Source organism: Xenopus laevis, chromosome 6L (genome assembly GCF_017654675.1).
Source record: "Xenopus laevis strain J_2021 chromosome 6L, Xenopus_laevis_v10.1, whole genome shotgun sequence".
Classification (NCBI taxonomy): Eukaryota; Metazoa; Chordata; class Amphibia; order Anura; family Pipidae; genus Xenopus; species Xenopus laevis.
The window spans coordinates 139005431-139031501 of record NC_054381.1 but is presented as its reverse complement, the minus strand read 5'-3'; the positions used below and the strand labels follow the sequence as shown (position 1 = coordinate 139031501).

Genomic DNA, 26071 nt, shown 5'->3' with positions numbered 1-26071 from the left:
CTGCTCAGCTACTCCATATCCAAAACACCTTCCATGACCTGCTGACCACCATTTTGCTGCAAACTGAAAGTGACTTCATCAGGAGTGGCATGGTATTCTGAGTGTCTTTTATGCTGATATCCCCATATACTTTGTGACACCAGATGGTAAAGATCTTATTCAAGTGCTTGCGACACAATGCATACGTTGGGAAAATGTTGTATGGTCCAGTAGATGAACAAAAATATATTTTTCCCAAAAATAAGTGTTGTTAAAATCATAATTGAAAGAGAAGATGCCCTTAATACTAATTTATTGTTGTTGTTAAAATCATTTCACTTTGTAGTACAGTAACTCCTATTTTTGTCGCAGGCTCTGCCCAAACTGAAGTTCTAATATTCTCTATCCAAACTGTACATGTGGCAGGAGGAGCCAAAATGTATCTGATCAGTCCCAATCAGGGTTGTCTTTTCTGGAGATTATACATAATTCTTATCAGTCCCTACCACAGTGCAGTTTACAATGTAAGGACTCTACTACTTTACTTTCTTCTATGTTTTTTGAAGTTTGGGGGGAATCTAGAAGAAACAAATTGTACTTTATTGTTTAAGTACATGACTTGGGAGACCATTAACCTGGTAATTTTCACAATTTAAGTAACTTAATTTTTAAATTTTGGGCTTAGTCTTCATGATTTTAGTCTTCCTGAATTCTGAAGTCATAAAAGAGCAAGTTCTTTAGGAATTGTACCAATTGGATCAGTATGTAGGTCGACTCGAGTAGGCAGACCTTCTAAGAGAGAGTAGCCTTGTTGGCTGACTTCAACATGTAGAGCCTTTTAGAGACACTTGCAACAGTGATTTTTTGTGAAATGTATAATATGTAATTGGTGTTCATTTTTCATTTTTTTACATGTTTATTGTCATCTAGCATGAGCCAGATTTATGGGATTGCAGTAGTTTTAAGTGCCTTTTGGCTTTGCTATTTTTTATGACATCACCTTGATCTATATTCAGTATGTGTGATTTCAGTTGTTCACAGTGTTAAATATTTTCATAATTATGCTACTTTTGGCAAATCTTTTGGAACTTTTTCACATCTCTATAATGATCATATTTTACTTATGAGACAAGTATAAGTTTCAAAGAAAAATAATAGGGCAGTTTTAATGCTAAGATTATGCAGAAATCTGCAAGCACAGAAGCTTTTTTAGGTGGGGGGACGTTTTAAGTAGTTTTCAGATTAATTGACATTTATTTGAAAGAAATATTCATACAGCATTTATAACCTGATTCGTGACTAGCTTTTAAGTGGCTTACTACAGTATCCAGAATGCTTGGGACTTGGGGTTTTCTGGATAATGGGTCTTTCCATAATTTAGTTTACAAAAAAAATCTACTGTTTTATTATTATAGAAAAAAGGAACTCATTTTTAAAAAATGTAATTATTTGATTAAAATTGAGTCTGTGGGAGATGGCCTTCCCATAATTCGGAGCTTTCTGGATTTACTGTAAATGCCTTAATCTGGCTATTTATGAATGGATTAACTTGTTTGGAGAGGTTGCCAATTCCAAGTTGGCCAAGAGTCCATAGCAGAAATTTGCCTAACTTTAGGCATTTATGGACAGCTAACTTTTATATGCTATAACTTGTGTTATTTCTCTGCTGCTGTGAGGTGCTTAAAGGAATTAAGTGTAAAAATAAAAACTGGGTAAATAGATAGACTGTGCAAAATAAAAAATGTAGTTAATTAGCCAAAAATGTAATGTATAAAGGCTGGAATGACCAGATGTCTAACATAATAGCCAGAACACTACTTCCTGCTTTGCGGCAAGTCAGTAACCAATCAGTGACACCAGGGAGGCCATATGGGTCATAATCATTTGTTTTTTAATCTGCCCTGCATGCTAAAGTCAATTGCAAATTCATGTGGCCTTAGGAGTGCATCCAAAACCCTCTTCTTGTACCTGAAATGTAGCCGGAAGCTGTGGCTGAGCTTCATGTGGTTAGTGCACCCTCATACCCACCCCTTTAAATTAACGGTGGCCCTATGTCCTTGTTGTTTTTTATTAATCCTTGGTTTGGGCAATTTCTCTCCCTTAAAAGCCACAAATGCTAGCGGCTGGGGAGGCTTTGGCCAACGCCTGTGAGACACCCTTTATATTTCCTGCACTTATCACTAGGTAACATTTGCACAGACCCACACACATTACACCTATTACACTACTCATTTAGCTTTTCCTTTTTCATCTCCTTCTACATCTATACCCACACCTGTACTTATACTTATACTCACACACATACACACACAAGTGTGCACTTATATACAACTTTACTTTGCCTTTATTATAATCTCTTCACAATCACTTTTTTTTTTTTTTTTTTTTAAAATGGGCGTTGGTCTGGGCAGTCTCCCCTTTAAAAGCGGCATTTGCAGATGGCGGGAGAGGATCTAGTCCACAGATTGAAACCAAGGTTTTATATTTTGATCACAGGTAAACCGGTTAGGGACAGCCGTATGGGGTTTACCTTGACGTGGTATGGCGGCTTATCAATTTTATGATCATAACTTTGTAACAAAAAACCCTGTTTTCCTTTTTTTAGTCAGGGGATTATTGTATTAAATATGTTCATGTGGCCTTAGGAGTGCACCCACAACCCTCCTCTTGTACCTGAACAGTAATGTCCCATGTGCTCCCCCATCATGTCGCTGACTAAGGGGCAGATTTATTGTCAATTATCCAAACTTGATTCAAATTTTAATTCAAATTCGAATTTCGAGATTTATCAAACCTATAACCTGGGAATAATTTGAATTTGACTATTCGCCACCTTACACCTGCCGAGTTCATGTGTAAGTCAATGGGAGAGGTCCAGCGGCCCATTCGAAGATGTTCATAGCCTAACTCGATTCAAGTTTTCGACTCTGTAAAATTCTTTCAAATTTTAGATGTTCAAAATTTTTATTAAATGACCTCCCAATTGAATTTCGAATATATTCAAGTTTATTAGAGAGTTAAAAAAAAAAACAAATGAATTTGAAATTTGACCTTTGATAAATGTGCCTCTAAGAGTTAGAAAGCTGCAAAGCAGGAAGTAGTCTTCTGGCTATTATGTTAGGCATCCGGTCACTACAGACTTTATACATTACATTTTTGGCTAACTATATTAGAAACATTTTTTATTTTGCACAGCCTGTCTATTTACCCAGTTTTTATTTTTATACTGAACTGTTCCTTTAAAAGAGGATCTACATTTTATAGTGACAAATAAACACAAATAAGCACATATAGACCTTACAGACATTTTAGACAAAATGTTTGAAATTGTTTCCCGTTTATTTGAACTGCAAACACAGATGCAGTCACTTGTCACTTATCTCACAGCGATGGAGCTATTAATCTCCTGGGCAACGAAATGCCCATAATCATTGCACCTTCCAGTGGCCTCAGCTCAATGAGGCTAATGGTTCATATGTTATTTTATAGCTTTATTTTTTCCTTGGAGACAAAATCTCACAGTAGAACACAGGGACAGTCTCTTAATTGTTTCTGGGTTAAAACAAATTGCTTAGTTTATGGCATGTGTGAACAGTTATTGCCAGGAACACTTATCTCTTCATTTTTGACCATAGTTGATGTGATTTAAGAGTGATGGAACACCCAGTGTTTTGTTTAACGGCTGTAGGGAGCATTCTGGGGCTGAAAAGTCCCAGGACTGATAATATATTTTCCCTTAAATGAAAAGTAGGCAGCAGGGATGGTTTTGGCCATAAATAAATTTGAATTTTTTTGAATATGTACACAAGGTTATTTAAAGAGCATGCAAATCATCAAAGTAAGATTTATAGTAATTTAGTTTTTTTAAATAATTTTAAAGAAATAGGCTCCATGTCTCTCATCTGCCTCAGGCACTTTCAGCGCTGCCTGTGATGCAGTAGTTCTCCATATGGTCTCTGGCTGCATTGTGTTTTTAGTGCAGCAGGAACCAATCAGAAACCAGTATATATGATGCATAAACTTGATGTTGCTCTTGGGCACCAACTAATACTTCCAATTGGCTCCAACTGCACTGAGAAGGCATTCAGTCTGATGGCCCCAAAGAATTCTTGAGCATCATAGACAGATGATTAATGCATAGATCAACAGGCTAATTATACACTAACCCCCTTTTTTATATTTGATTAATGGCTATTAAATGCTGACAAAAGGTAGCCAATTGAAAGCCAGTTTATCGCAATGTTGTCTGCCATGTAGGCAAGTGTTGGCCATGGCAGTTACTTGTAGGGATGAACCAAATACAAAATTCGGGATTCATCCAAGATTCTACCTTTTTCAGCAGGATTGGGATTTGGCCGAATCCGAGTGCCTGGCCGTACTGAATCCGAATCACATGATTTTTTGTCACACACACAAGGAAGAAAAAAAATTCTTAACCATTTGCTGTGCGAGCGGTTCTCTTTCACCCTTTTCCGCCTTAATTTACATATGCAAGTTAGGGTTTGGATTCGGTTTGGTATTCGTCCTTATCTTTAACAAAAAATTTGGGATTCAGACAAATCCTAAAATAGTAGATTCGGAGGATCCCTAGTTACTTGTCCACTTTTCTAGCTTAATCAGGCAAAGGGTATCGCTACCTGCTAACAACAGAAGCTTTTGGAGTTTTTGAAATTAAGCTCCTCTTTCCCCTCAATAAGCATCCTCTCCGTATCAAGAACTTCCCTAGTAGATGTATGGCAAAATTAAAGGGCATCTACAAACATAATAAAATAATTTTTTCTCATAATGAAAGAAAATGTAATTTTAACAACTTTGCAGTACGTGAACCCTTTTCAGTGCTTACTTGTAAATGTAATTGCAACTAAAATCAGTATCTGCATTTTATTGCTTACACTTCTAGATTTTACTTCTAAAACAGAAGCCAGCTAGTTATTAAATATAAAGGAGAACTGACCCACATGAACCAGCATACAATGAAACAGAAACAATTACTGCATTCAATCACAGTGATATGTACAGATATTTAAAATATTGAATGTATAATGGAATCTGCTGAGAATTACATTTTGTTCCATCATGGGATTGATCAGGGATCAAGAACTGATGCAGATACACCTAAGAAGACCTTTATCTCAAAACAAAATCATGATTTTTTCTTTAGCAAAATAATATTCAGTTGTTATTTATTAGATTCTGTAATATGGGGCAGTTAATGTACAAGTGGGACTGGGCGAGAGTTCTTGCTAAAATGTTTTTCTCATTCAGAACTGAACTAAGGACATGAAAGGTGTGTTAGTGATTAAGACCATGCGAGTCAAAAGCAGAGCCAAGAATCACATGTAATGATGTATTGAGATAATTATATTGTACTGATAGCCTATCGGCTGTACTGTTTTACACTGGATATGTGCATGTATGTGTTTTGTCCCAAATTTGTATTGGTATTTAAGATTAGACCGTGGAAGCCCTGATGTTTATTTTGTGTCTGGTACATTTGTCTTAATTGTGCCTAGTTCTGCTTATGCTTTACTTTGCACTTCAAGAATATTAAATGTATCTGGAGGTGATTGAGCAGGAAAATGTCCTTGTGCCGGGTAATGCTGTGAGTGTATGTTAAAATAATGACAAAAACAGAGAGCTTAAAGGAACGGTAACACCAAATAATAAAAGCGTTTTAAAGTAATTCAAATATCATGTACTTGCCCTGCATTGGTAAAAGTTATTTGATTTCTTTGGAAAGACTACTATAGTTTATGTAATAGGCTGCTGTGTAGCCATGGGGGCAGCCATTCAAGCTAAAAAAGAAGAAAAGGCACAGATAACTTAGCAGATAAAAGATAATGCAGTACACTGGTATCCCACAGAGTGCATCTGTTATCTGCTATGTAACCTGTGCTTTGAATGGCTGCCCCCATGGCTACACAGCATTTTGTTTATATAAACTACAGTCATGTTTCTAAAGCAAACACATCAATTGTACTAATGCAGGGGAACACTACATGATATTTTACTTACTTTAAAACACTTTAATTTTTTGAACTTACTGTTTCTTTAATGTCTGTATAGAGTGCATTGATTTATTAGGTAAGTCTTGGTTCAGCATAGCAGTAGGTAAGCGACGATGACAGTACTGCCCACAGGTTAGCTGGGAGATAACAGAACAGTCCCAAAATAGGCAAATAATGAGTAAATAGGAGGATTCTCATACTAGAGATGGTGGTTCGAATCCCTATGGGAGCTCATTGTGACCATTGTACAAGTCACTTAATCTTCTTGGTTCGCAGCTACTCAGTGCGCCTATAATGGCTGCTTTGCTTGCTGTGAAGTACTTTGAGTCCTATGGGAGAAAAACTCTATATAAATGATTCCCTTTAAATTGCGGACTGGAAGCAAGGTTCTAAATGCAATTCCGGGAATCATGTCAAAGCTCAGGTAGATTCAAAATAAAGTTGGGCATATAATAAAAGATCTGCTTCACAGTTCACTAAACCAGGGTATCTTTGTGTGCATACATGCTTGGCTAAATATGTCTGATCTGATTGTTTTGTCCCTTGGCCATTGATTTTAGAGCCGTAAGCGGAGGACCACATCAACACGCTGATTCAATCCTTGTCTGATGGAATTTTCAAGTAGTGCTCTAAACTTATGTTCATACATATATGCAGAAAGAATGCACTGTGTGTGGGTGCAGTCCACATAATAACAGATGCCCATGTATTAAATGAAAGCCACGCTTACATCTCTTGGTTTGGTCAAAAAGATAATACAAAACCAATGTTTTGGCTTTTACACCAGCCTTAAATTAATCTTTTTGTCCAAGATAAGATCTTTGAGTAAATATATATACATTTAAAAAAGCATTTGTGTGCAATAGTGGTGGTGCAAATTAAATCCAATCTAATCACAGGTTCTACAAAAGTTGGGAATGAACCCTCTAAATGCGCCTATTCACTATAAGCCCAACAGCCTTGTGTCCCTCCTTTTTATTTCTCACAAGCCTGTACTCCTAACAGTCCTCCCTCACCGTTAGGTTTTCATTTAACTCTCCTGCAGACAGTGACTCCTCATTGTTTATCTGTTTGGATACTCCTTTTGTTGTATTTGGTGTCCAGGAAACTTCTTGCTTCATGGAGCATCTTTAATTTGACAGAGGACAGAAGACGGGACATACTGGAGATCATTAGTGAGCAAATGCTGGGAGTGACCAGATAAAGGAAGATTGGATTTCACTGATTTATTTTCATAGTGCCTGAGCTTTTCCATCATTCGTTAACCTCATGACCTGTAAATGATAGTTTTGGTCATTTATTTAGCTTCTTAATGTTGTGTATTCCCAATCCAGAACACAAAACTTCATAGCAGTTTTCATAGTGTCAAGGCTGCAACTTTGACCATGTTGTTCAAAGTGTTGAGTTTCCTGATGGCTGCATGATAATATCTGTGGCTGCTATACCAGAGGGCACCATATATAAATATAATAAGGGCTTTTTCAGTTCTGTTTGCAGGAACCCTGAGCTTAGAACTTATTATCTTGACTGGATCTCATATATATCTTTTTTATATTACTTATTTCATATCTGCAGTGGAGTTTTTATTATTTTATTATTAACATGTATTTATATAGCGCCAACATATTGCGTAGCACTGTAAAGTAAATGTGATATACAACTAAATCACATGAATTATATACATAGAACATATGGAGTTACATACATCACAACCAATACCGGTACAAAAGGTGAGGAAGGCCCTATGCAAAAGAGCTTACACTCTAAAGGGAAGGGAGTAATACACAAGGTGTGTGAGTGGGCAAGATCGAATTAAGTGGGTGAGAAATGTGGTACTGTATGTGGTGTTGCATTCGGTAGTTAAGCAGAGTGAGGGTTGGCTTCTCGAAAGAAGCTGGTGGCACACGGTAAGATTCTGGGGAGATTAGTCACCCAGCGACAAATCTCCTCTTCTTCGGGCGACTTCAGAAATGCCTTCCCGCTGGCTAGAATGTGAATCACCGGCAGGATGGCACTTCGTTTTTCCGAAGTTACTACTTCGGGCGACTTTGTAAAACAAAGCGCTATGTATGCCATCCCGCTGGTAATTCAAATTCTTGCTGGCAGGAAGGCATTTGCGGAGATTAGTCGCCCAAAGAAGAAGAGATTTGTTGCTGGGTGACTAATCTCCCCTGAACGAGGTTCTTATCTCAAACAATCTTTATATAAGTCTTTATAGTGGGTTTTTAAGCCCCAATTAAAGGACAATGTAAGATCTAAATGTCATTATTTGCCCCTATCCCTAAAATCTATACAAATTGTGCCAATAGTGCAGAAGTGAGATTTCTGTAACAGCTTAAAGCACATTATGCAGCCACCATCTTGGTCTTGTGACAAAAAGACATGAAAGCCTGTGAAGAAATGATTGCGGACTTGGTGGACTTAATAGAGTAGGGTGAATAGGTGGTGGTCCATACAAGTGGAAAATAGTAGGTACATTACAGTATTTAGGGTAAGGGCACACCGAGAGATTCGGAAAAATTAGTTGCCTGGTCGACAAATCGCCTCTTCTGCCTTCCCCTACCTTCCCGCCGGCTATAATGAAAAATCGACAGCTGTATGGCACTCGTGACGCTTTGTTTTCCGAAGTCGCACAAAGTTTCCTCGTGAGGCAACTTCAGGCGACTTCGGAAAAGGAAGCAATGTGAGTGCCATACCGACGGAATTTTTCATTACAGCCGGCGGTTTTTAAGTTATTTGTATATGTATTGCTATTAAAAGCAGGTTTTGTCCATTTCTATTCTCTGCCCTGATGGCTCAGACTTTTGTTACAATGTAATACAAGTCAGCTAATTAACAGATCTGTCTTTTCTGGGGAAATAAGACTTTTGCAAAAAAACAGGTGTTAAGCTAATTCTGCTTTCAGTAGCAATTGTTATTGCAAATAACTTTAAAAACAATGGAAATTTGTAATAAATGAATAATGGAAGGCTGTTTAGAATTATGTTTTCTTTTATTTCGCAAATTTTTATTTTGGGTTGACTTGCTCTTTAATTTATTGTGTGTGTAAAATTGAATGGCGAGTTATATGTTGACAATGGCAATGGTGTGGCTACAAAAGCCTTTATCTAGACCTGTTTAGGGCAATGACAGTGAAGGTGTGATTTTGAAGCATTTTGCTGTCTGTGATTTAAATATCTCTGCAGGTGGGTGACAAAATGCCTGGAACCACTAATTTAATTGGCAGTTGCTTGAACAATTTGTTGTGTACTTATGGCATTTGAATAAGTACCTAGGTAGGATAGGTGTTCATTGCTGCCAAAAAAAAGAATTGTTTTAATGCAGTTTGGAGAATTGCAGCCTCATTGCTATTAATCAGCAAACCAAATAGTAAGTGGGAGTTTATTTGTGTCTGCCTGTGTGTCTCTTTTACTGATACTTGTTATTTGTGAAGAATTTGTAATTTTATATAATTAAAACAACTTCTGTTTTGTCCTCTTGGGTAGTCCTACCCATAGGAGTTTGCACTGTGTGTTAATATGATTTCATACAGTAACTTAGGAAGGGCCTTTACATAGTTTGAAATTATTTCTGTGCACTATTCCTGCTAATATATTACACCCATATTATATTTTGTACAGCGAAGAAAAGACCAGCAACACTGGGATTTCACTATGTATCCAAGATGCAACTGACGTGATGTTTCTGACCTTTCCCAAGGCTTTGACTGAAACATCACGTCGGTGTACATGCATCTGTAATACACAAGGAAAATTGAGATCCCAGTGTTGCTGGTCTTTTTTTTACACTATGGGGGTTATTTATCAAAGGTCGAAATTTTTACGTTTTTTGTTTTATACCTAATGAACTCATGACTTGAATGGATTCTAATTTAAGAAAAAGCTAGAATAGAAAAATGTGATTCAGCGACTTCAGTGTTAAGAACCCAAAAACGTAATAATAAAAAAGTTTTTAGTGGAAAAAACTCGAATCGATCAAAGTGATCACGTTTTCGGGCAAACCCCTCTGAAAATAACTCGAAAGTTATGAAGGCTATTAACATCTTTGAATGGTTCAAGGGGACCTCTGCCATTGACTCCTACATGACTTCAACAGGTTTTAGATGGTGTATTTTTGGATTTGAGCTATTTCTAGGGTTGGGGTACAATAAATATAGAAAAATCTGAGTTAAGAGGAGAAGTTTATTTGGAATTAATGAAAACATAAATCTGAGTAATTTTCATATGCACATTATAAACGCAATATCAGAGAGTAGTGTCATGGAGGAGACGATGAGGATTTCCCACCTCCAAACCTTATAGTCTGTTAAAATATATTGCCATTGAGTAGAGGCAGTTTTATTGTGTTTTTAACCCGCACTATTAATATGAATCCCAACAGTAAATCATGAAATGGACAACCCCCTTTTGATTTTTTTTTTTTTTTTATTCTTTAGTTTTAGTCTCTCATGATCGTAAACACATTTGGGCTGATTTTACTAACTTTATTATTTAGCACTAAAAATTGTGAATTATATTAACTACAATAAACCACCAAAATTTTGCAATATATTAAAAACACTAAGGGGCCCATTTACTTAGCTCGAGTGAAGAAATAGAAGAAAAAAAACTTTGAATTTCGAATGATTTTTTTGGCCACTTCGACCATCGAATTGGCTACTTCGACCTTTGACTTCGACTTCGAATCGAACGATTCGATCTAAAAAACGTTCGACTATTTGACCATTCGATAGTCGAAGTACTGTCTCTTTTAAAAAAACTTCGACCCCCTACTTCGCCACCTAAAACCTACCGAGGTGCAATGTTAGGAAGGTCCCCATAGGCTTTCTAACAATTTTTTGGTCGAAGAAAAATCGTTCGATCAGTGGATTAAAATCCTTTTGTTCGATCGATCTATTTGTGTTAAATCCTTCAACTTCGATTTTCGAAGTTGAAGGATTTACATTCGGCAGTCGAATATCGAGGGTTAATTAACCCTCAATATTTGACCCTAGGTATATCTGCCCCTAATAGAAAACAAAATCAATGGGAGTTGAATTGTAAAGCCTTTCTTTTAGATTGGTTGTTTTTTTTTTATATGTGTGTTTGCAAGAAACATTCGAGGATTTCGAGGTTTTCATATTCCACATTTTTATTCGTTTGTGCTATTTATATTAGATTGTTTTAATCAATTACTTGACAATCGTGGTCTTAGAGAAAATTAGTTTTTTCATAGATTCTAAAACCACCAAAATCCCTCTATTTTTCAGAATTCTGTTGTTTTATTAATGGTTTTCGGTTTGTTTCACAGGAGGACATTGAAAGTTGTGGTTCCAGTTCAACAAATCGCAGCACTACCGAGAGTGCCAAATCCCCAGTTAAGCCTCGCAAGGTCCAGCAGGTAGCTCCTACTGACCCCGATTTGCCACCAGGTCTGTTTTTTTTTTTTTGTTTTTTTTTATGGCTAATGACTGTTGTGATTTATTCATGAACATAATTGCCAGCTCTTTTTGCATGTGCATTATATTTTCTATGAAACTGTGTTAGGAACAATAAAACCATTAGAACAATAAACCCATTAGAAATAAAAACATAGACCCTTTTTCCAAGGCATTTTAACACCTGTTTGTTAGACAGTAGATTATTATTATTAGCATGTATTTTTAGGGAGCCAACATATTGCGCAGTGCTTTAAAATAAATGTGTTTATACAAAGAAATCACATGAATTACATCCATACAACATACACAGATAATTACCAGTACAAAAAGTGAGGAAGGCCCTGTGCAAAAGAGCTTACAATCTAAAAGAGGAAGGGAATGAGACACAAGGTGTGAGATTGGGCAAGACTAGAAACAGTCTATGATGGTACCGGTGTTTTTGGAGAGGTTTGTTGAATATACCATGATGCTCAGTTTAGATTTTTGTAACTTTCATCAGCATACTGATTTGTCTGTATTTATTTCAGACTTTTGTATTAATCAGTAATATATATATTAAAGGCCATGGCATATTCTGAAGGTATTGTATTACTGCCCTGGACAACAGCAGTGAAATACCAAGAATTAAATATTTTTAGCACATATCTTAGGTCTAAGGGTTATGTAGTCTCTGAATAAAGAGTTATAAGCTAGCTGTGGTTTATACTGATCACCTACACAATCATGCTCCTTTCATCACCTGTACCAGGTACAGGTACCTGTGCCATATGGCCCATTTGCATGCGTTCATTTAATATAAATTGGCGTTGATCTATAATCTTCCTGTAACTTATTTGCCGAATCAGATAAACATTTTATTATGGTTTTAATGTCTTTAGATCATTGCACTATACATTTGAAATTTAAAGGGGAAATCGAAAATATTATATAAGCTTCAGCATACTGAGGTTTTCTAAATATAATCAATTAAAAATTATGTGCTGTTTCTGAAAAAAATTATGTGCTGTTTCTGAAAAATCAAGTTTATCTTCACTATACCTCTATCAGCATCTGTTTCTCTTCATTCTCTCTTCATGCAGGAGTTGGGTGTCAGATGAATGATCCAATATATCTTATAGGGGGCTTCCTTTCCTAGAAGATATATTAGAGCTCACTCTATTAAAATCACCAGACATTATGTCTCTCTACATGCAGAATTTGTGCAAAAGGCAGTTATTTTGTTTGTATGGGAATCAGTTATTTTAATGAGCTCTACTTCATCTGCTAGGAAAGGAAGACCCTATAAGATATATTGGATCTAACTGTAAATAAATATCTGACACCCAACAGCTGCATGAAGACAGAATGAAGAGAAACAGATGCTGAGAGAGGGATAGTGAAGATAAAACTTTAGTATTTCAGATGCAGAAAATTTAATTGATTGTATTTGGAAAGTTTCAGTACGCCGAAGCTTTTATTAAATTTTTATTTTTGCGATAGTTCCCCTTTAAGTACATAGAAGTCAGCCATTTGCCCACATAGGTTCTAGACTATAGGACAGTAGGACACAAGGTGGCAGACATTTTACAGTCACTATTTGACGCTGGTCATGGACAGGGTTTATTTGCCGAAATGGGAAACAAATAACATCCATTTCCATAATGGATTAGTTAACAGGCTTTCCACTGTGACTTTAGGTCCTTTGATATCTGTGTCACAATCTGCGCTAAGTTAGACAAATCCTTCCCTGATATTTCCATTTGTTTCTCACCGTTTAACTGTCTGTTTCCTTTGCAAGCATCTCATTTTTCATTTGGTCCTGTTCATTGCTTTTGGAAACCCTCGGCAGGTTGACACAAAGGCCAAAAGTGCAGACTCCGTTACTGAAAGGGTCACAGAAGGTTGGATAACTATAAGTGGGATGTCTTCCTACTGACAGCTCTCACACTAGGCCTCCTACATTCCATCATGCCTCCTTACACAGAGGAAATATTCCTCCTCCCTTCTCTTCCAGATGATGTCTATTGTGCTCCAGCTCTGCCCTAACAGCTTGACCATGATGGAATCGTAGAGATATGTGTGCAAAATAGGTCCTCAGGGAAGTTCTGTTATCCACAGCTGATGTATTGATGACCGTCTTTTGTACAATATTGCAGTGAACTGTAGTGCTTTATATAGTTATACCATACACTGTTAAATAAAAACAGCATTCTACCAGTTTGACGCAGCTTGGATAATGGGAATGTAACGGGACGATTATGATATGATTTGCTCTTTTTAAAGTTTGCTGAAGCCCATTAAAGTGACACTGTAACTTTTTAATTATGTACTGTAAGTTTAATTTAATATTTATCATACAGAATATACAGATACAGGTAATTTCCAGAAACCCGTTATCCAGAAAGCTCCATTTACAGAAAGGCTGTCTCCCATGGACTTCATTTTATCTAAATAGTCCAGATTTTTAAAAAAAGATTTCCTTTTTTTTCTGTAACAATAAAGCAGTAGTTTGTACTTGATCTAAACTAACATATAATTAGTCCTTATTGGAAGCAAAACTAGCCTATGGGGTTTACTTAAAGTTTAAATGATTTTCTAGTAGGTTTAAGGTATGAAGATCTAAATTACAGAAAGATACATTATTCTGGAAACTCCAGGTCCCAAGCATTCTGGATAACATATACCTGTATAACAAAACTTAAATGTTCACTTGAGGGGGAATAAGCTTGCCTACAAAACAAATTAGCTGTCCTTGCAAAAACAATAGCTAGGGTGCACATTTACTTAGCTTGAGTGAAGGAATAGAATATAAAAAACTTCGAATGTTTTTTTGGCTACTTCGACCATCGAATTGGCTACTTCAACCTTCTACTACGACTACGACTTTGAATAGAACGATTCAAACTAAAGATTGTGCGACTATTCGACCATTCGATAGTCGAAGTACTGTCTCTTTAAAAAAAAACTTTGAACCCCTACTTCGCCACCTAAAACCTACCGAACCTCAATGTTAGCCTATGGTGAAGGTCCCCATAGGCTTTCTAACAAAATTTCGTTCAATCGAAGGATTAAAATCCTTCGAATCATTAGATTTGAAGAATTTAATCCTTCGATCAAACGATTAAACGTTTGATCGAATGAATAGCGCTAAATCCTTCAGCTTCGATATTCAAAGTCGAAGGATTTAACTTCGACAGTCGAATATCGAGGTTTAATTAACCCTTGATATTCGACCCTATGTAAATGTGCCCCTAGGTGTCGTCTACCTTTGGGGTTATGGCACACAGCTGATAAAACTCTGTGCGTTTTTATCTGAGCCCTATCATTATACTCAGGGAGGCAGAGATCTATAGTAAGACTAGGCAGTCTTTTTTTTCTTTGAAAGGGGCTGCTTGGTTTGAATGGAGACTACTCACTATCTGACATATCTATGTTCATTTGTACACCTGAAACTGAAATATTATCACATTAATATTATTAGTCAGTTGTAGCATCTGATAATATAATGTTCTAAGCACAAAATAAGTGTATGCATAAATTACACTTAAAATTATGACAGGCACTTAAGTGATCACAGACACAAATGTTCAACAAATGCTAACTATTCCAGCTATGATTAGCTTGAAAATATCAATCTTAGATTTACAATACAGGTATGTTAACCTAGAATGCTCAGGATTTGGGGTTTCATACCTTAAGGGAAAGATTTATCAAGGGTCAAAGTGAAAATTAGAATTAGAATTTTCGAGTGGAATTAAACTAGGGAATAGTTAAAATTCGATTTGAGTTTTTAAAAAAAATTGAATATGATCTACAAAATTTGTCATGTACTGGCCCTTTAAAAATCGAATTTGACTCTTTGCTACCTTAAACCTGCCGAATTTTAGCTGTTTTAGCCTATAAGGGAAGTTCGGGAATCAATTTGGAGTTGTTTGCAGCCTTCCTGAAAATTGATTTTGTTTCGTATAAAAAACTGCAATCTAATTTGATCCGAGTTAACGGGTCGATCCCATTCACCTGAGTTTGCAAAGTTCAAATTTTTGATAAATTTCGGTTGGTCATTTTTTTGGTTGAATTTTGAGTTTATGGGAGTTTATACAAACTCCCATGAACTCTAAATTTAACCCTTGATAAATCTGCCTTTAAAGGTGGCCATACACGGGCCGATAAAAGCTGCCGACAGACCAAGTCGGCAGCTTATTGGGTATTGGGTATTGTGTATGGGGCCCCCAACGGGCTTCCCCGATCGAGATCTGGCCGAAAGTCGGCCAGATCTCGATCAGATGGGACTAAAAATCCCGTCGGATCGCGGCCGCATCTGTTCGTTGATGCGGTCCCGCAATCCGACCGCCCGCTCCCATTCGTTAGGATCCGATCGTTGGGCCCTAGGGCCCACGATCGGTTCAGCCCGATATTGCCCATCTCAAGGGGATCTCTCCGTGTATGGCCACCTTAAGTCTACTAGAAAATCATGTAAACATTAAATAAACCCAATAGGCTGGTTTGGCTTCCAATAAGGATTCATTATATTTTAGTTGGGATCAAGTACAAGGCACTGTCTTATTATTAAGATTATTAGATAATTTTTTACAATTTCTATTATTTTGATTAAATGGAGTCTATGGAAAACAGCCAATCTGTAATATAGAATATAAATAAATAGATTATATTTTTAACTCACAGAGGGGTCCAGAGCCATGAATTTCAGCTGTTTAGGAGAGTACCACCCGTTATCCAGAAAGCTCCAAATTATGGAAAGGTAGTCTCCCACAACCCCCATTTTATTCAAATTATCCATATTTTTTAAAAATGATTTCCTTTATCTCTGTAATAATAAAACGGTACATTGTACTTGATCACAAGTAAAATATAATCCTTATTGTAAGCAAAACCAGCCTATTGGGGTTATTTAATGTTTATTTGATTTTCTAGTAGACTTAAGGTATGAAGATCCAAATAACTGAAAGATCCATTATCCGGGAAAACACCAAGTCCCAAGCATTCTGGATAACAGGTCCCATACCTGTATTTATCATCATAGATTACCCAGACTTAAAAATTGTTTTTAAATACTCCCTTGAAAGCAAGTCATTGGTAACCTGGCTATTAGGGCTGCTATTTCCTATCTCAATGTAAAGCACAGCGGAGTTATCACTTGCAGCTTATTAACCTGGGGAACCCCCTTACAGGATAAACAAATGTAACCCTAGGGCACAAAACTGATTTTTCAGTTCTTCAGCATATTTGAAAATATACAGTTAGATTCAAAAGTGTGTGCTCTCCTCATATTACATGTTTTCTTCATTATTCTAACAAAGCACTTAAAAAAATCAACCGTTCTATAAGTGCATTTAATATATGTTTACAGAATTTAACAGATTGGGACAAAAAATATAATATAATGTGGTACTCTGTCAGTGAGTAGAAGAGAATTCTGACATAACAATTAAAGGGATGGAAACCAAGAGAGCACAAAGCAGGAAGTAGTGTTCTGGCTAATATGTTAGACATATGTTCGATATCCATTCACTCTATTTACATTACATTTTTTATTAGAAACATTTTTTATTTTGCATAGCCTATTTACCCAGTTTTTATTTTTACAGTGAACTGTTCCTTTAAAGGTGGACAACCCCTTCAATAATAATTAATTCGCACCAAAAGAAAAACAATTGCGGCTATTTTTTTTATCCAGTTTTTTTTACCTCAATTAATTGACATTTATCATTGTAAAAAATGTGAAACTAAAAAATAAAATTATGCCACTTTCATTTTAGTTTTTATGTGTTGAATGCTGAAAAAAATCTCAAGATTTGTGTATGGTTAGCTGATTTGAGATTTTCCATAAATAAACACAGCTATCACGTTCACTTTTCATTTTTATAAAATTGTGCTTCTCGGTGTCACAGATATTTTGTTTCGCGCTGATAAAAACTAACTGTAGTTTTTTCAATTTATATGATGACCGAAATTTTTCATTATATTACTTTTGTGAATTAGATTGTAAGGTCCATTGAGATAGGCAATGATGTAATGATTAATAATCATTCAAAATATAAAATAAAAGATAAAAACAATACCTATAATGATGTAAAGGAATACTTAGATTAGAAATAGTGTTTTTTTTTAACATCCTTAATCTCTCTGCATCATATCCTTGTCAACTTCATGTCCCTCAGTAGAAGTGACGTGCAGTGTAGCAGACATTTACAAGCCGAACAGGGAAACAGAAAGCCAGCTGCAGGGACCAGTCTTGCTAATAAATTTTCTTCCTGCTTTCCCACCCCGTGCAATAGTCATCCATCGGGGCTAAAAATGAAACTACATTGGAAAGAGTTGGAAAATAAAACACACAGCACTTCCTAAATCACAGTTAATGTTTTGGACAGGGATTGTTATAATGTTATTAAGTCAAACTTGCACTGTTTGCAAGCAGTGATATGCAGGCTGGACACTTTTTTACGGATTCTGGGTTTTCCCAAAAGATCTGTTTTTTGCGTACTTGCAGGGCTGTAAATGCAACCCTATCCCATGTAGAATTGCTTTACCAAACTGCCTATCTAACATTTATTTTCACATCTGGGTATATGGGAAAATAAATGATTTGTCCAGGTAATCTTGTTGTCTTGTTTAGAATAATGCTGCAGTGTATCAAACCATTTGTAGGCACAAGGATCTGCTTCTTTCACCAGGTCACCAAATGAGCAGATTTTTGCACAATTTAACCAATTGAGCAGTTGTCAGGCATATTTCCATCAGGAAGGTTTACAAATCTCTACTGATCGAGGACAGTGTTGATTTGTTGATGTGGTCCTTGAGCCCACCAACTGCATTCCCAACATTCAAATTCAATCGCTGCGCCCTAGGGCTAACGATCAGATCGGCCCAATATCGCCCACCTCAAGGTGAACTTATCAGGAGGAGTCCCGCTCATTTGTCAATTGCCAAAGGAGTGGATCTTTGTGTGTATGGCCATCTGACTTATCAAATTGAGCCACTCATTTGACCCTCAGGCTTATAACTGAAGCGCAGCTCATGTGTATCAATTGAAAGACGGCTCATTTTGAGCTGTTAGCCGTGAAACGCAATTAAAGAACTAAGCGATGGGATCTTCTGCTGATCCCTCAGGCTAATGCCAAATGGGGCTGATTCTTGGCCTGCAGATTAATGTGTGAATATGCATTTTTCACCAAAATGCACCCTTGTGTCTGCACCAAACCTACATAGTATCTTTTAGTGCACGTAGTTGCCAGCATAGGCCAGTGGATCAGCTGATTATCGTTTATCCGCAGGCTGAGAATCAGTCCTATTGCCATAAGTCTTAAGATTTAGCAGAAGATCCCATTTCTTAGGTCCATTTTTACACCAAAAGAATTATTTTAATATAAAGGAAAAGGCAGAAGCTAAATAAAGAGAATGAAGCAATAATAAAATGTTTGTTTTTTTCCCCCCCCCAGGCTATGTACAAAGCTTGATTAGACGCGTTGTCAATAATGTCAACATAGTGGTCAACAATCTTATCTTAAAGTATGTGGAAGATGATATAGTTCTTTCGGTCAATATTACTTGTGCTGAGTGCTACACCGTGGATGAGTTCTGGGACAGAGCATTCATGGACATTTCTGGTAAGTGCATAGTAATGACTATTTAGTAGTACCTTAACGGGCAAGTGAACTCCAAAATAAAAATTTGGCTAATAAAAGAAAAATTTCATTTTTTTTTTTAATTTTAAGCAACTTTCCAATATACATTTATTAAAGGAGAAGGAAAGGCATTTTTACTTGGGGCTGCCAAAAGTTAGGCACCCCCAAGTAATTGTATCTACTTACTTGCCACCCTGAGCTGGTGCACCTATCAGGATAAAACGACACCGGCCCGGTGTTATTCCAGCGATCACCACAGAGCGATCGTCTTCCTGATTCTTCTTTCTTCAAGTTTCCTGGGGCAGACATATGTGCAGTAAAAAGTTCGTTATAGTTCGTCTTTTCGCTCTACATGCACAGCCATGAGAAGATAGAAGAAGCGGGAAGACAATCGATTCTGGAATAACTTTGGGCTGGTGCAGTTTTCTGCCAGTAAGCAACAGATCATCATATTAAGTGGCATATTATCTTAGCAAATTGGTCTATATATTTAAGTAAATCTTGCCCTTTTACATCTCTTGCCTTGAGCCACCATTTCGTGATTGTCTGTGTGCTGCCTCAGAGATCACCTGACCAGAAATACTACAACTCTATAACTGTACCAGGAAGAAGTGTGGAAGCAAAAGACCTTCATCTGTCTGTTAAATTGGCTCATGTGAACTAACAAGTATGGTTTGTTGGTATGTTTGTGTGCACAGTGAATCGTACGATCCCAGGGGGGCGGCCCTTCTTTTTTAAAATGGCAATTTTCTGTTTATGATTACTCAATGGCACATACTACTAGAAAAGTATATTATTATGAACAGCGCCGATCCGCGCCTTTATGCCGCCTGAGGCGGCCTTCCGTTGCCGCCCTGACCCCTCCTCACGGCGCTCACATTTTCTGCACAGGAGGGGGTCGGGCGCTACACGACGCTAGTGCAGAGAGCGCAATTGCGCTCTCTGCACTAGAAGAGCCGAATTTCCGGGTTGAAAACCGGAAATTCGGCTCTTAGTTACCAGGAGCGGTAACCAGGGGGGCGCTGCCGCCTGAGGCGAGTGTCTCAACTCGCCTCATTGGTGGAGCGCCCCTGATTATGAAAATGGTTTATTTACATGAATAAGGGTTTTAGATTTGAGCTGTTTTATGCAATATCTTTTTATAGATACCTACATTGTTTGGGGGGGGGGGTATAGTTTTCTTTTAACTCCTATTTGTTACTTTTTAAACAATGTTGAAAAAGTCTTCGTTCCCTGACAAAGACAGGTCTGTTAATCAGCTGCTTCGTCTTACATTGTATCAACAGCCTAAACCATCAGGTCAGAGAATTAGGGTTGCCACCTTTTCTGGAAAAAAAATACCGGCCTTCCTATATATTTGTTTTTTCCCTATTAATAACATTGGGATCAACCGGCATTTTTACCGTCCAGGACGGTAAAATAACGGGCAGGTGGCAACCCTACAGAGAATAGAAAGGGACAAACAAAGCTTTCAATAGCAATACATTTACAAACAACTTAAAAACCATAGCTAATTTGTAATGAATGTATATTGCAAAGTTGCTTAAAATGATGTTTCCTTTTATCATGCCAAAAATTACTTTTGTGGTTGACATTCACTTTGTGTTGCTGGGTATATTCTCATTTTATATCAACACACACCTCGATTCAACATGAACCTAATAATTAGGGCTTTTGTTATCATTTTGAATTTTTTTACAGTTTTTTTTGTAATTGACTGTGCAACAGAAGAATGCATTTATTTTTCATTTGATCACATCTCTTTGGGTTTTTAGAACACTTGTGGGATAAGGAGAAGTATTTAATTTTTATTTACACCAGGGACAAGAACAGCAGTGAGTGGAAAGTTTGAGGTCATTATACACATCTCATTATCTTTGCTGATTCTCGGGGGAGGAAGGGCACGTTTGTAAGGCTGCTGGTAATCTTGACCCATGACATACATAACTATATGTATAAAATTATTTTACTCTGTTAGTTTGCATAGCAGGATCAAAGACATTTTTTGTGTAAAGTATTTGGATTTGGCTCTGTTAGCTTTTTTCCCTCCCCTTTTGAACACGATAAGCCAACCAGGTTTTCCTTTTGTGCAATTTTGATCTTTCAATTTTTCTTAGCAGGATCCCACCCATGAGCAAGTAATGGACAATTAATCTGTTTAAAATAGATCATCTTAAGCAAAGAGTTTATTCTGTTTTATCTCCTAGTGCCTCTGCAAAATACTTGTATATTGCTGCTCACAAATCCTTTTCCACAGCATTCATCTAAAGCAATGTTTATTTCTTATTAAAAAAGTTATTTCTTATTGATAAACAATCATTTCTTATTTTTAGAGAATCATTTGGCCAGAATTTGCTGTTATTGTTCACCCAGTTTCGTTTTACATTGATGTATTTCAGCAACCGAACTAGTGCTAAGAAAAGTCATTAATTTCTCGGATTGTACGGTTTGCCTTGACAAGAGGAATGCCAGCGGAAAGATTGAATTTTACCAGGACCCGCTGCTGTACAAATGTTCTTTCCGAACCCGCCTGCACTTTACATATGACAGCCTTAACTCTAAAATGCCCTCTGTGATAAAGGTAACTTCAAACCTGTCTCTTGTGATATAGTGCATGACTGTCAAACATTTCAGTAACATAAAGTAATTATTTTACTCCCCCAACACCATTCAAGAAAAGGAAGTATAAATTATTTAAAGAAATGGTTGTTTAAAAAATATGTAGTGTATTTCCATACCTATGAACTATAGCTGAATATTTTAATTATATATCACAACTAGCAAACCCGCTACAGAGGAAAGCTTGAATAATTGAAAAATAAAGGAGCCGTTGCAATTTTTGTAAGGTATTGATACACAGTGGATCATTTATAAATTTTGTGCAGTTCATATTTATTTGCCTATGGTTGTATTGCCGATTTTTTTTTTTTTTTCATGAATGCTTAAATATTGCCTGGGCTTTCCATTTTTTGTGTGCAAATGGCTTGCAAATTAGCTGGATATTTGCTTGTGTACGGCCACTGTTCGAGGTTGTTGTCTGCGAAAATAGCGTTGACAGTAAAGTAAATTTTCAGTTGCTTAAACTGTTTTGAGAATATTTTCTTCACAACCAAAGTTTGCCAAGCAAGTTAAATTTGGACCCCTGGTTTGCCAAATCAGGTTTGTTGGTTGGCCTCTTGGAGATGCTTTCCTTGTCTGACAAATTTTTCCTACTAACTTATATATGATAGAGCCCTGATCAGATATCAGACATTTCCTCCCAAATACATGGACCAGTGAGATGCCCACTTGGTTTTGAGTGATCAAGTTGATAGCCAGGCTTGTCTATAATTAATTTTAGTCCTTGGATTGGCTCCTTACCTAAACCTTGCTACACATTGATCCAGTTGAGTGTTACATTTGAGTTTGACTATACATGGGATGTAATTCAATTTTTTTGGCCATAATCACAGTCTGTTTACATATTACCAATTTGGCCATGTGATCATGCATATGTTTACAGAGTGTTGAGATGTGTTTTTTTTCTAATTTGCATCTGTGGATATCTTACCACTCAGATTCATACCATGGTGGATAGCTTGAAGCTCTCCCTTACTGATCAGCAGCTCCCTATGTTTATACGTATAATGCAGCTGGGGATTGCCCTGTACTATGGGGAAATTGGAAACACAAAAGATGGAGAACCTGACAGTCCACTCAACCTTACTAAGGATTCAATTGTAAACATGTCTGGTAAGTGTACTTTAACTTGTGCTTTTAAAGAATCAATGTATGTTATTTTGATACATTCTTGGTAACACGTTACTTCCGGTGGGATTTTATTTCTGGAAAGTTGACGTTGGAAACTTCACATGGGTGAATTTTTTTCTTTTTTATCTATATGAATTTTTGGAATGGTGATCTAACAGACAAAGCAAAACCTTGATGTTGATGTTTGTTAGTACAGTGCCACAAGTACAGTGTGCACTTGAAGACTTGTGGACTAAACTCGAGACCTGGTAAGAAAACCACTTAAAGGGTTACTGTCATGGGAAAATTTTTTTTTCCCCAAAATGCATCAGTTCCTGCAGACTTCTGAACTGAAATCTGTTTCTCAAAAGAGCAAAGAAGATTTTTTATATATTTACATTTTGAAATCTGACATGGGGCTGCCCCCAGTCACTCTTTACTGCTGTACTGCAAGTTAGAGTTAATTGTATTCTCTACAATTAAATAGTTTTTTCAAAATGTTTTATGGATTTCAAAAGCTTTACTAATTTCCCCATTTTCAGTTGACCTCAGCAGCAACACGGGAAAAAAAAACAAATCATCTTTTATTGTTATTTTACATTTTTATTGCTTTTATTTCAGTAAGGTTTTTTTAATTAGTATTCATCCTTTGTGACCTCCCAACTGGTTTCTAGTGTAAATTCGTTTTTTTTTAATATACATCTCTAATAAACACCCACACACCCACACACACACACCCACACACACACACGTCTTTGAATACTACAACTCTACATCTTTTGCAAAATGAGATGCAATGCAGTTTAATGAAAAATAGAATCTATGGCACTGGCAGTCAGGTACTTGACAGCCAGTGCCAAAAGGTCTCTGATATATTGTTTAGAACCACTTACAAATTATTAGACCAAGAAAAGCCTTTCCCATGAACACCATTATATGGGCCATATTGAAGATGACTTGCTGAAAAATTTCCAAGCAAGCAATTTAGTAAGGAAGTCTGTATATTGAATCTTAGTGAATTATTAGATAGTGAAACATCAGGTTCATAGATCCAAATATACAATGGTTATAAGATCCGTAAAATATTCATTGCTGATGGATGTGACCTGTGACCTATATGATACACACACAAGAGGACCAGGTTGTCAGATTAGATTTTATCTACCAGGCACCTGATCACAACAAATACAAATGTTCCCATCTAGTAGGTTTTGTCCCTGTTGAAATGTGAGTGGGAACAACTGATTGTGATGCCATGGGTGTTGAGAGAGTTTCTTGTAGACTAAAATCTTAAACTGTGTCCAAATATGTTGACATGGTGTAAGAACTTGATTACTTTTACACAGGTGGTTGACTACAAACAGAGCAGACACTCATCCTGACACCCATGCAAGTGTGTTTTTCTTCTCTTACTAGTCTATGCATACTCCTTTTACTCAACACTCAAGTAACACTCGTTTGCAAAACTGTTCACCTTGTCTAGCTTCATCCATCAGCTACCTATTTGTCTGTCAGAGAAGTCTTTATTAAGCAGCCCACCAGTCTACAAATGTACACAAGCAATTCAAATAAATTGTTTGGGAACCTACATGACTACTTTTGTTCACTGTCCTCTCATGTTCTGTATATTTTTTAGGACTTCAACTAATTCCAAACCTTTTAATCAAGGATTAAAGGAAAAAATTAATTTTTACTTGGGGGCGTCAAAAGTTAGGCGGCCCCTAGTGATCAAATTTACACCCAGGGCTAGTACTGCCCTGGTCTGGGGGTTATTCCAGCAAGCACCATGGAGTGATCTTCTTCCTGCTTCTTGTTTCTTAAAATTTCCAGTGGCAGATGCATGCGCAGTAGAATGAAATAGCGGGCTTTTTCGTTAAAGTTCAGTTTTCCGCTCTATTGTGCATGCGCAGCCATGAGAAAGAAGAAGAAGCAGGAAGACGATTACTCCGTGGTGCTCGCTGCAGTTTTCTCCTGATAGGTGCACCGGCCCAGGGTGTCAGGTAAGTCAATGAGATCACTTGGGGGCGCCTAACATTTGGCAGCCCAAGTGTGAAAAAAAAATCCTTCTCCTATAAATGTAACACACAGCATCATTTACCAGTGTAAGTGCAGAGCACAAAGTGCAATTTTGGTTACCATGGTTTTTTACCCACAATACAATGGTTTCACCTATATTTCCAGCAGAAGTGCAGTCATAAGGTGGTAATGTACCTGACACAATTGCTGCCAATGCTTCAAGACTTAAGCAACTGTGTGTGCTTTTTGATGTGAATTGGGCACAATTGCGCAGAAATAATCTGGTGTGGGGATGTCCTCATTTTCCAGCGTTCACCATCAAAATTACATTTCTACAGATCCTTTAGGTACAAGTAAACGGCGTCTGTTGACACAGGCCACTGTGGGAACCCTCAAAGATGATGGTACCTCCAGGGAACCCCTGATTTAATAGCTGCACTGTGTGCAATTCACAAGGATTATGTGCAGCTACAGCTTGGAAAATTAGCCCTGTAGATGGTCATTGGTATGTGCTGTTTGCAAAGTCCAAAGTAGGGCAGCTATTCAGTTTTACAGAAAGGTCCAAACTGTATTCGGATGATGATCTTAAAAAGCACTAGGGTAGACTGTAGAAATGGAAGTCCGGTAAGGGGAGGTCATTCAAAGGCCCCCTAATTCATCTTCTAAAACTGCCATCTGCAAGTGAGGTGTACGGAGGTTTGGCTCAGTGGTGGGTAGTGGTTAGTGGTGTGGAATATTGTTGAGATGGCTGCTCTGAAAAAAAAACAGGCATTTTCTTGGCAGGAATAAAAACTTGAATCAAGCTAATCGAGTTCTCAGTTCAAGTTTTCGGCTCAAACCCTCCGCAAGCTGTTAACCTCTTCAAATGGTTTCAGGGACTTCTGCCATTGACTTTTATAGAACCTCGACAGGTTTTAGGTGGTGTATTTTCGTATTCAAGGTATTTCCAGGGTCGAGGTATAATAAATCTCGAATATTTGAGTTTTTTTAAAAAATGCGATCAATTCAATTTTTTTTTAAACCCGAAAATAGGAGTTTTGACCTAAAAATACAACTCTAAAATTTGAATTTTCATTTAAAATCAACTCAAACCTTAATAAAACTGCCCTAAATGATTTAGGCATGGCTGGTTGAGGAAACAGAACATTTAGATTTAGAAACAGCTTGTTCTGTACATGGTCTCTAACTGCACCAAACTACAGTTGATCAGCTGTTCTTATTGCAGTCTATGACAAATGCCTGTGCTATGGGAAGTAACACATCAGTTAAATTATGTTTTAGTTAAGTAGCATTCTGTA

The 26071-nt window shown here is 37.0% G+C and overlaps 1 protein-coding gene across 6 annotated transcripts in view; it reads left to right on the top strand.

Moving 5' to 3' along the window:
• vps13b.L (vacuolar protein sorting 13 homolog B L homeolog) overlaps positions 1-26071 on the top strand; it is a 591067-nt gene that overhangs the window by 38369 nt on the left and 526627 nt on the right. For all 6 annotated transcript variants that reach the window (XM_018268144.1, XM_018268145.1, XM_018268146.2 and 3 more), the window contains exons 4-7: positions 11277-11397; positions 18843-19010; positions 21428-21609; positions 22586-22760. In XM_018268144.1, the coding sequence (XP_018123633.1) occupies positions 11277-11397; positions 18843-19010; positions 21428-21609; positions 22586-22760 (646 nt within the window). The remainder of the gene's footprint in view (positions 1-11276; positions 11398-18842; positions 19011-21427; positions 21610-22585; positions 22761-26071) is intronic.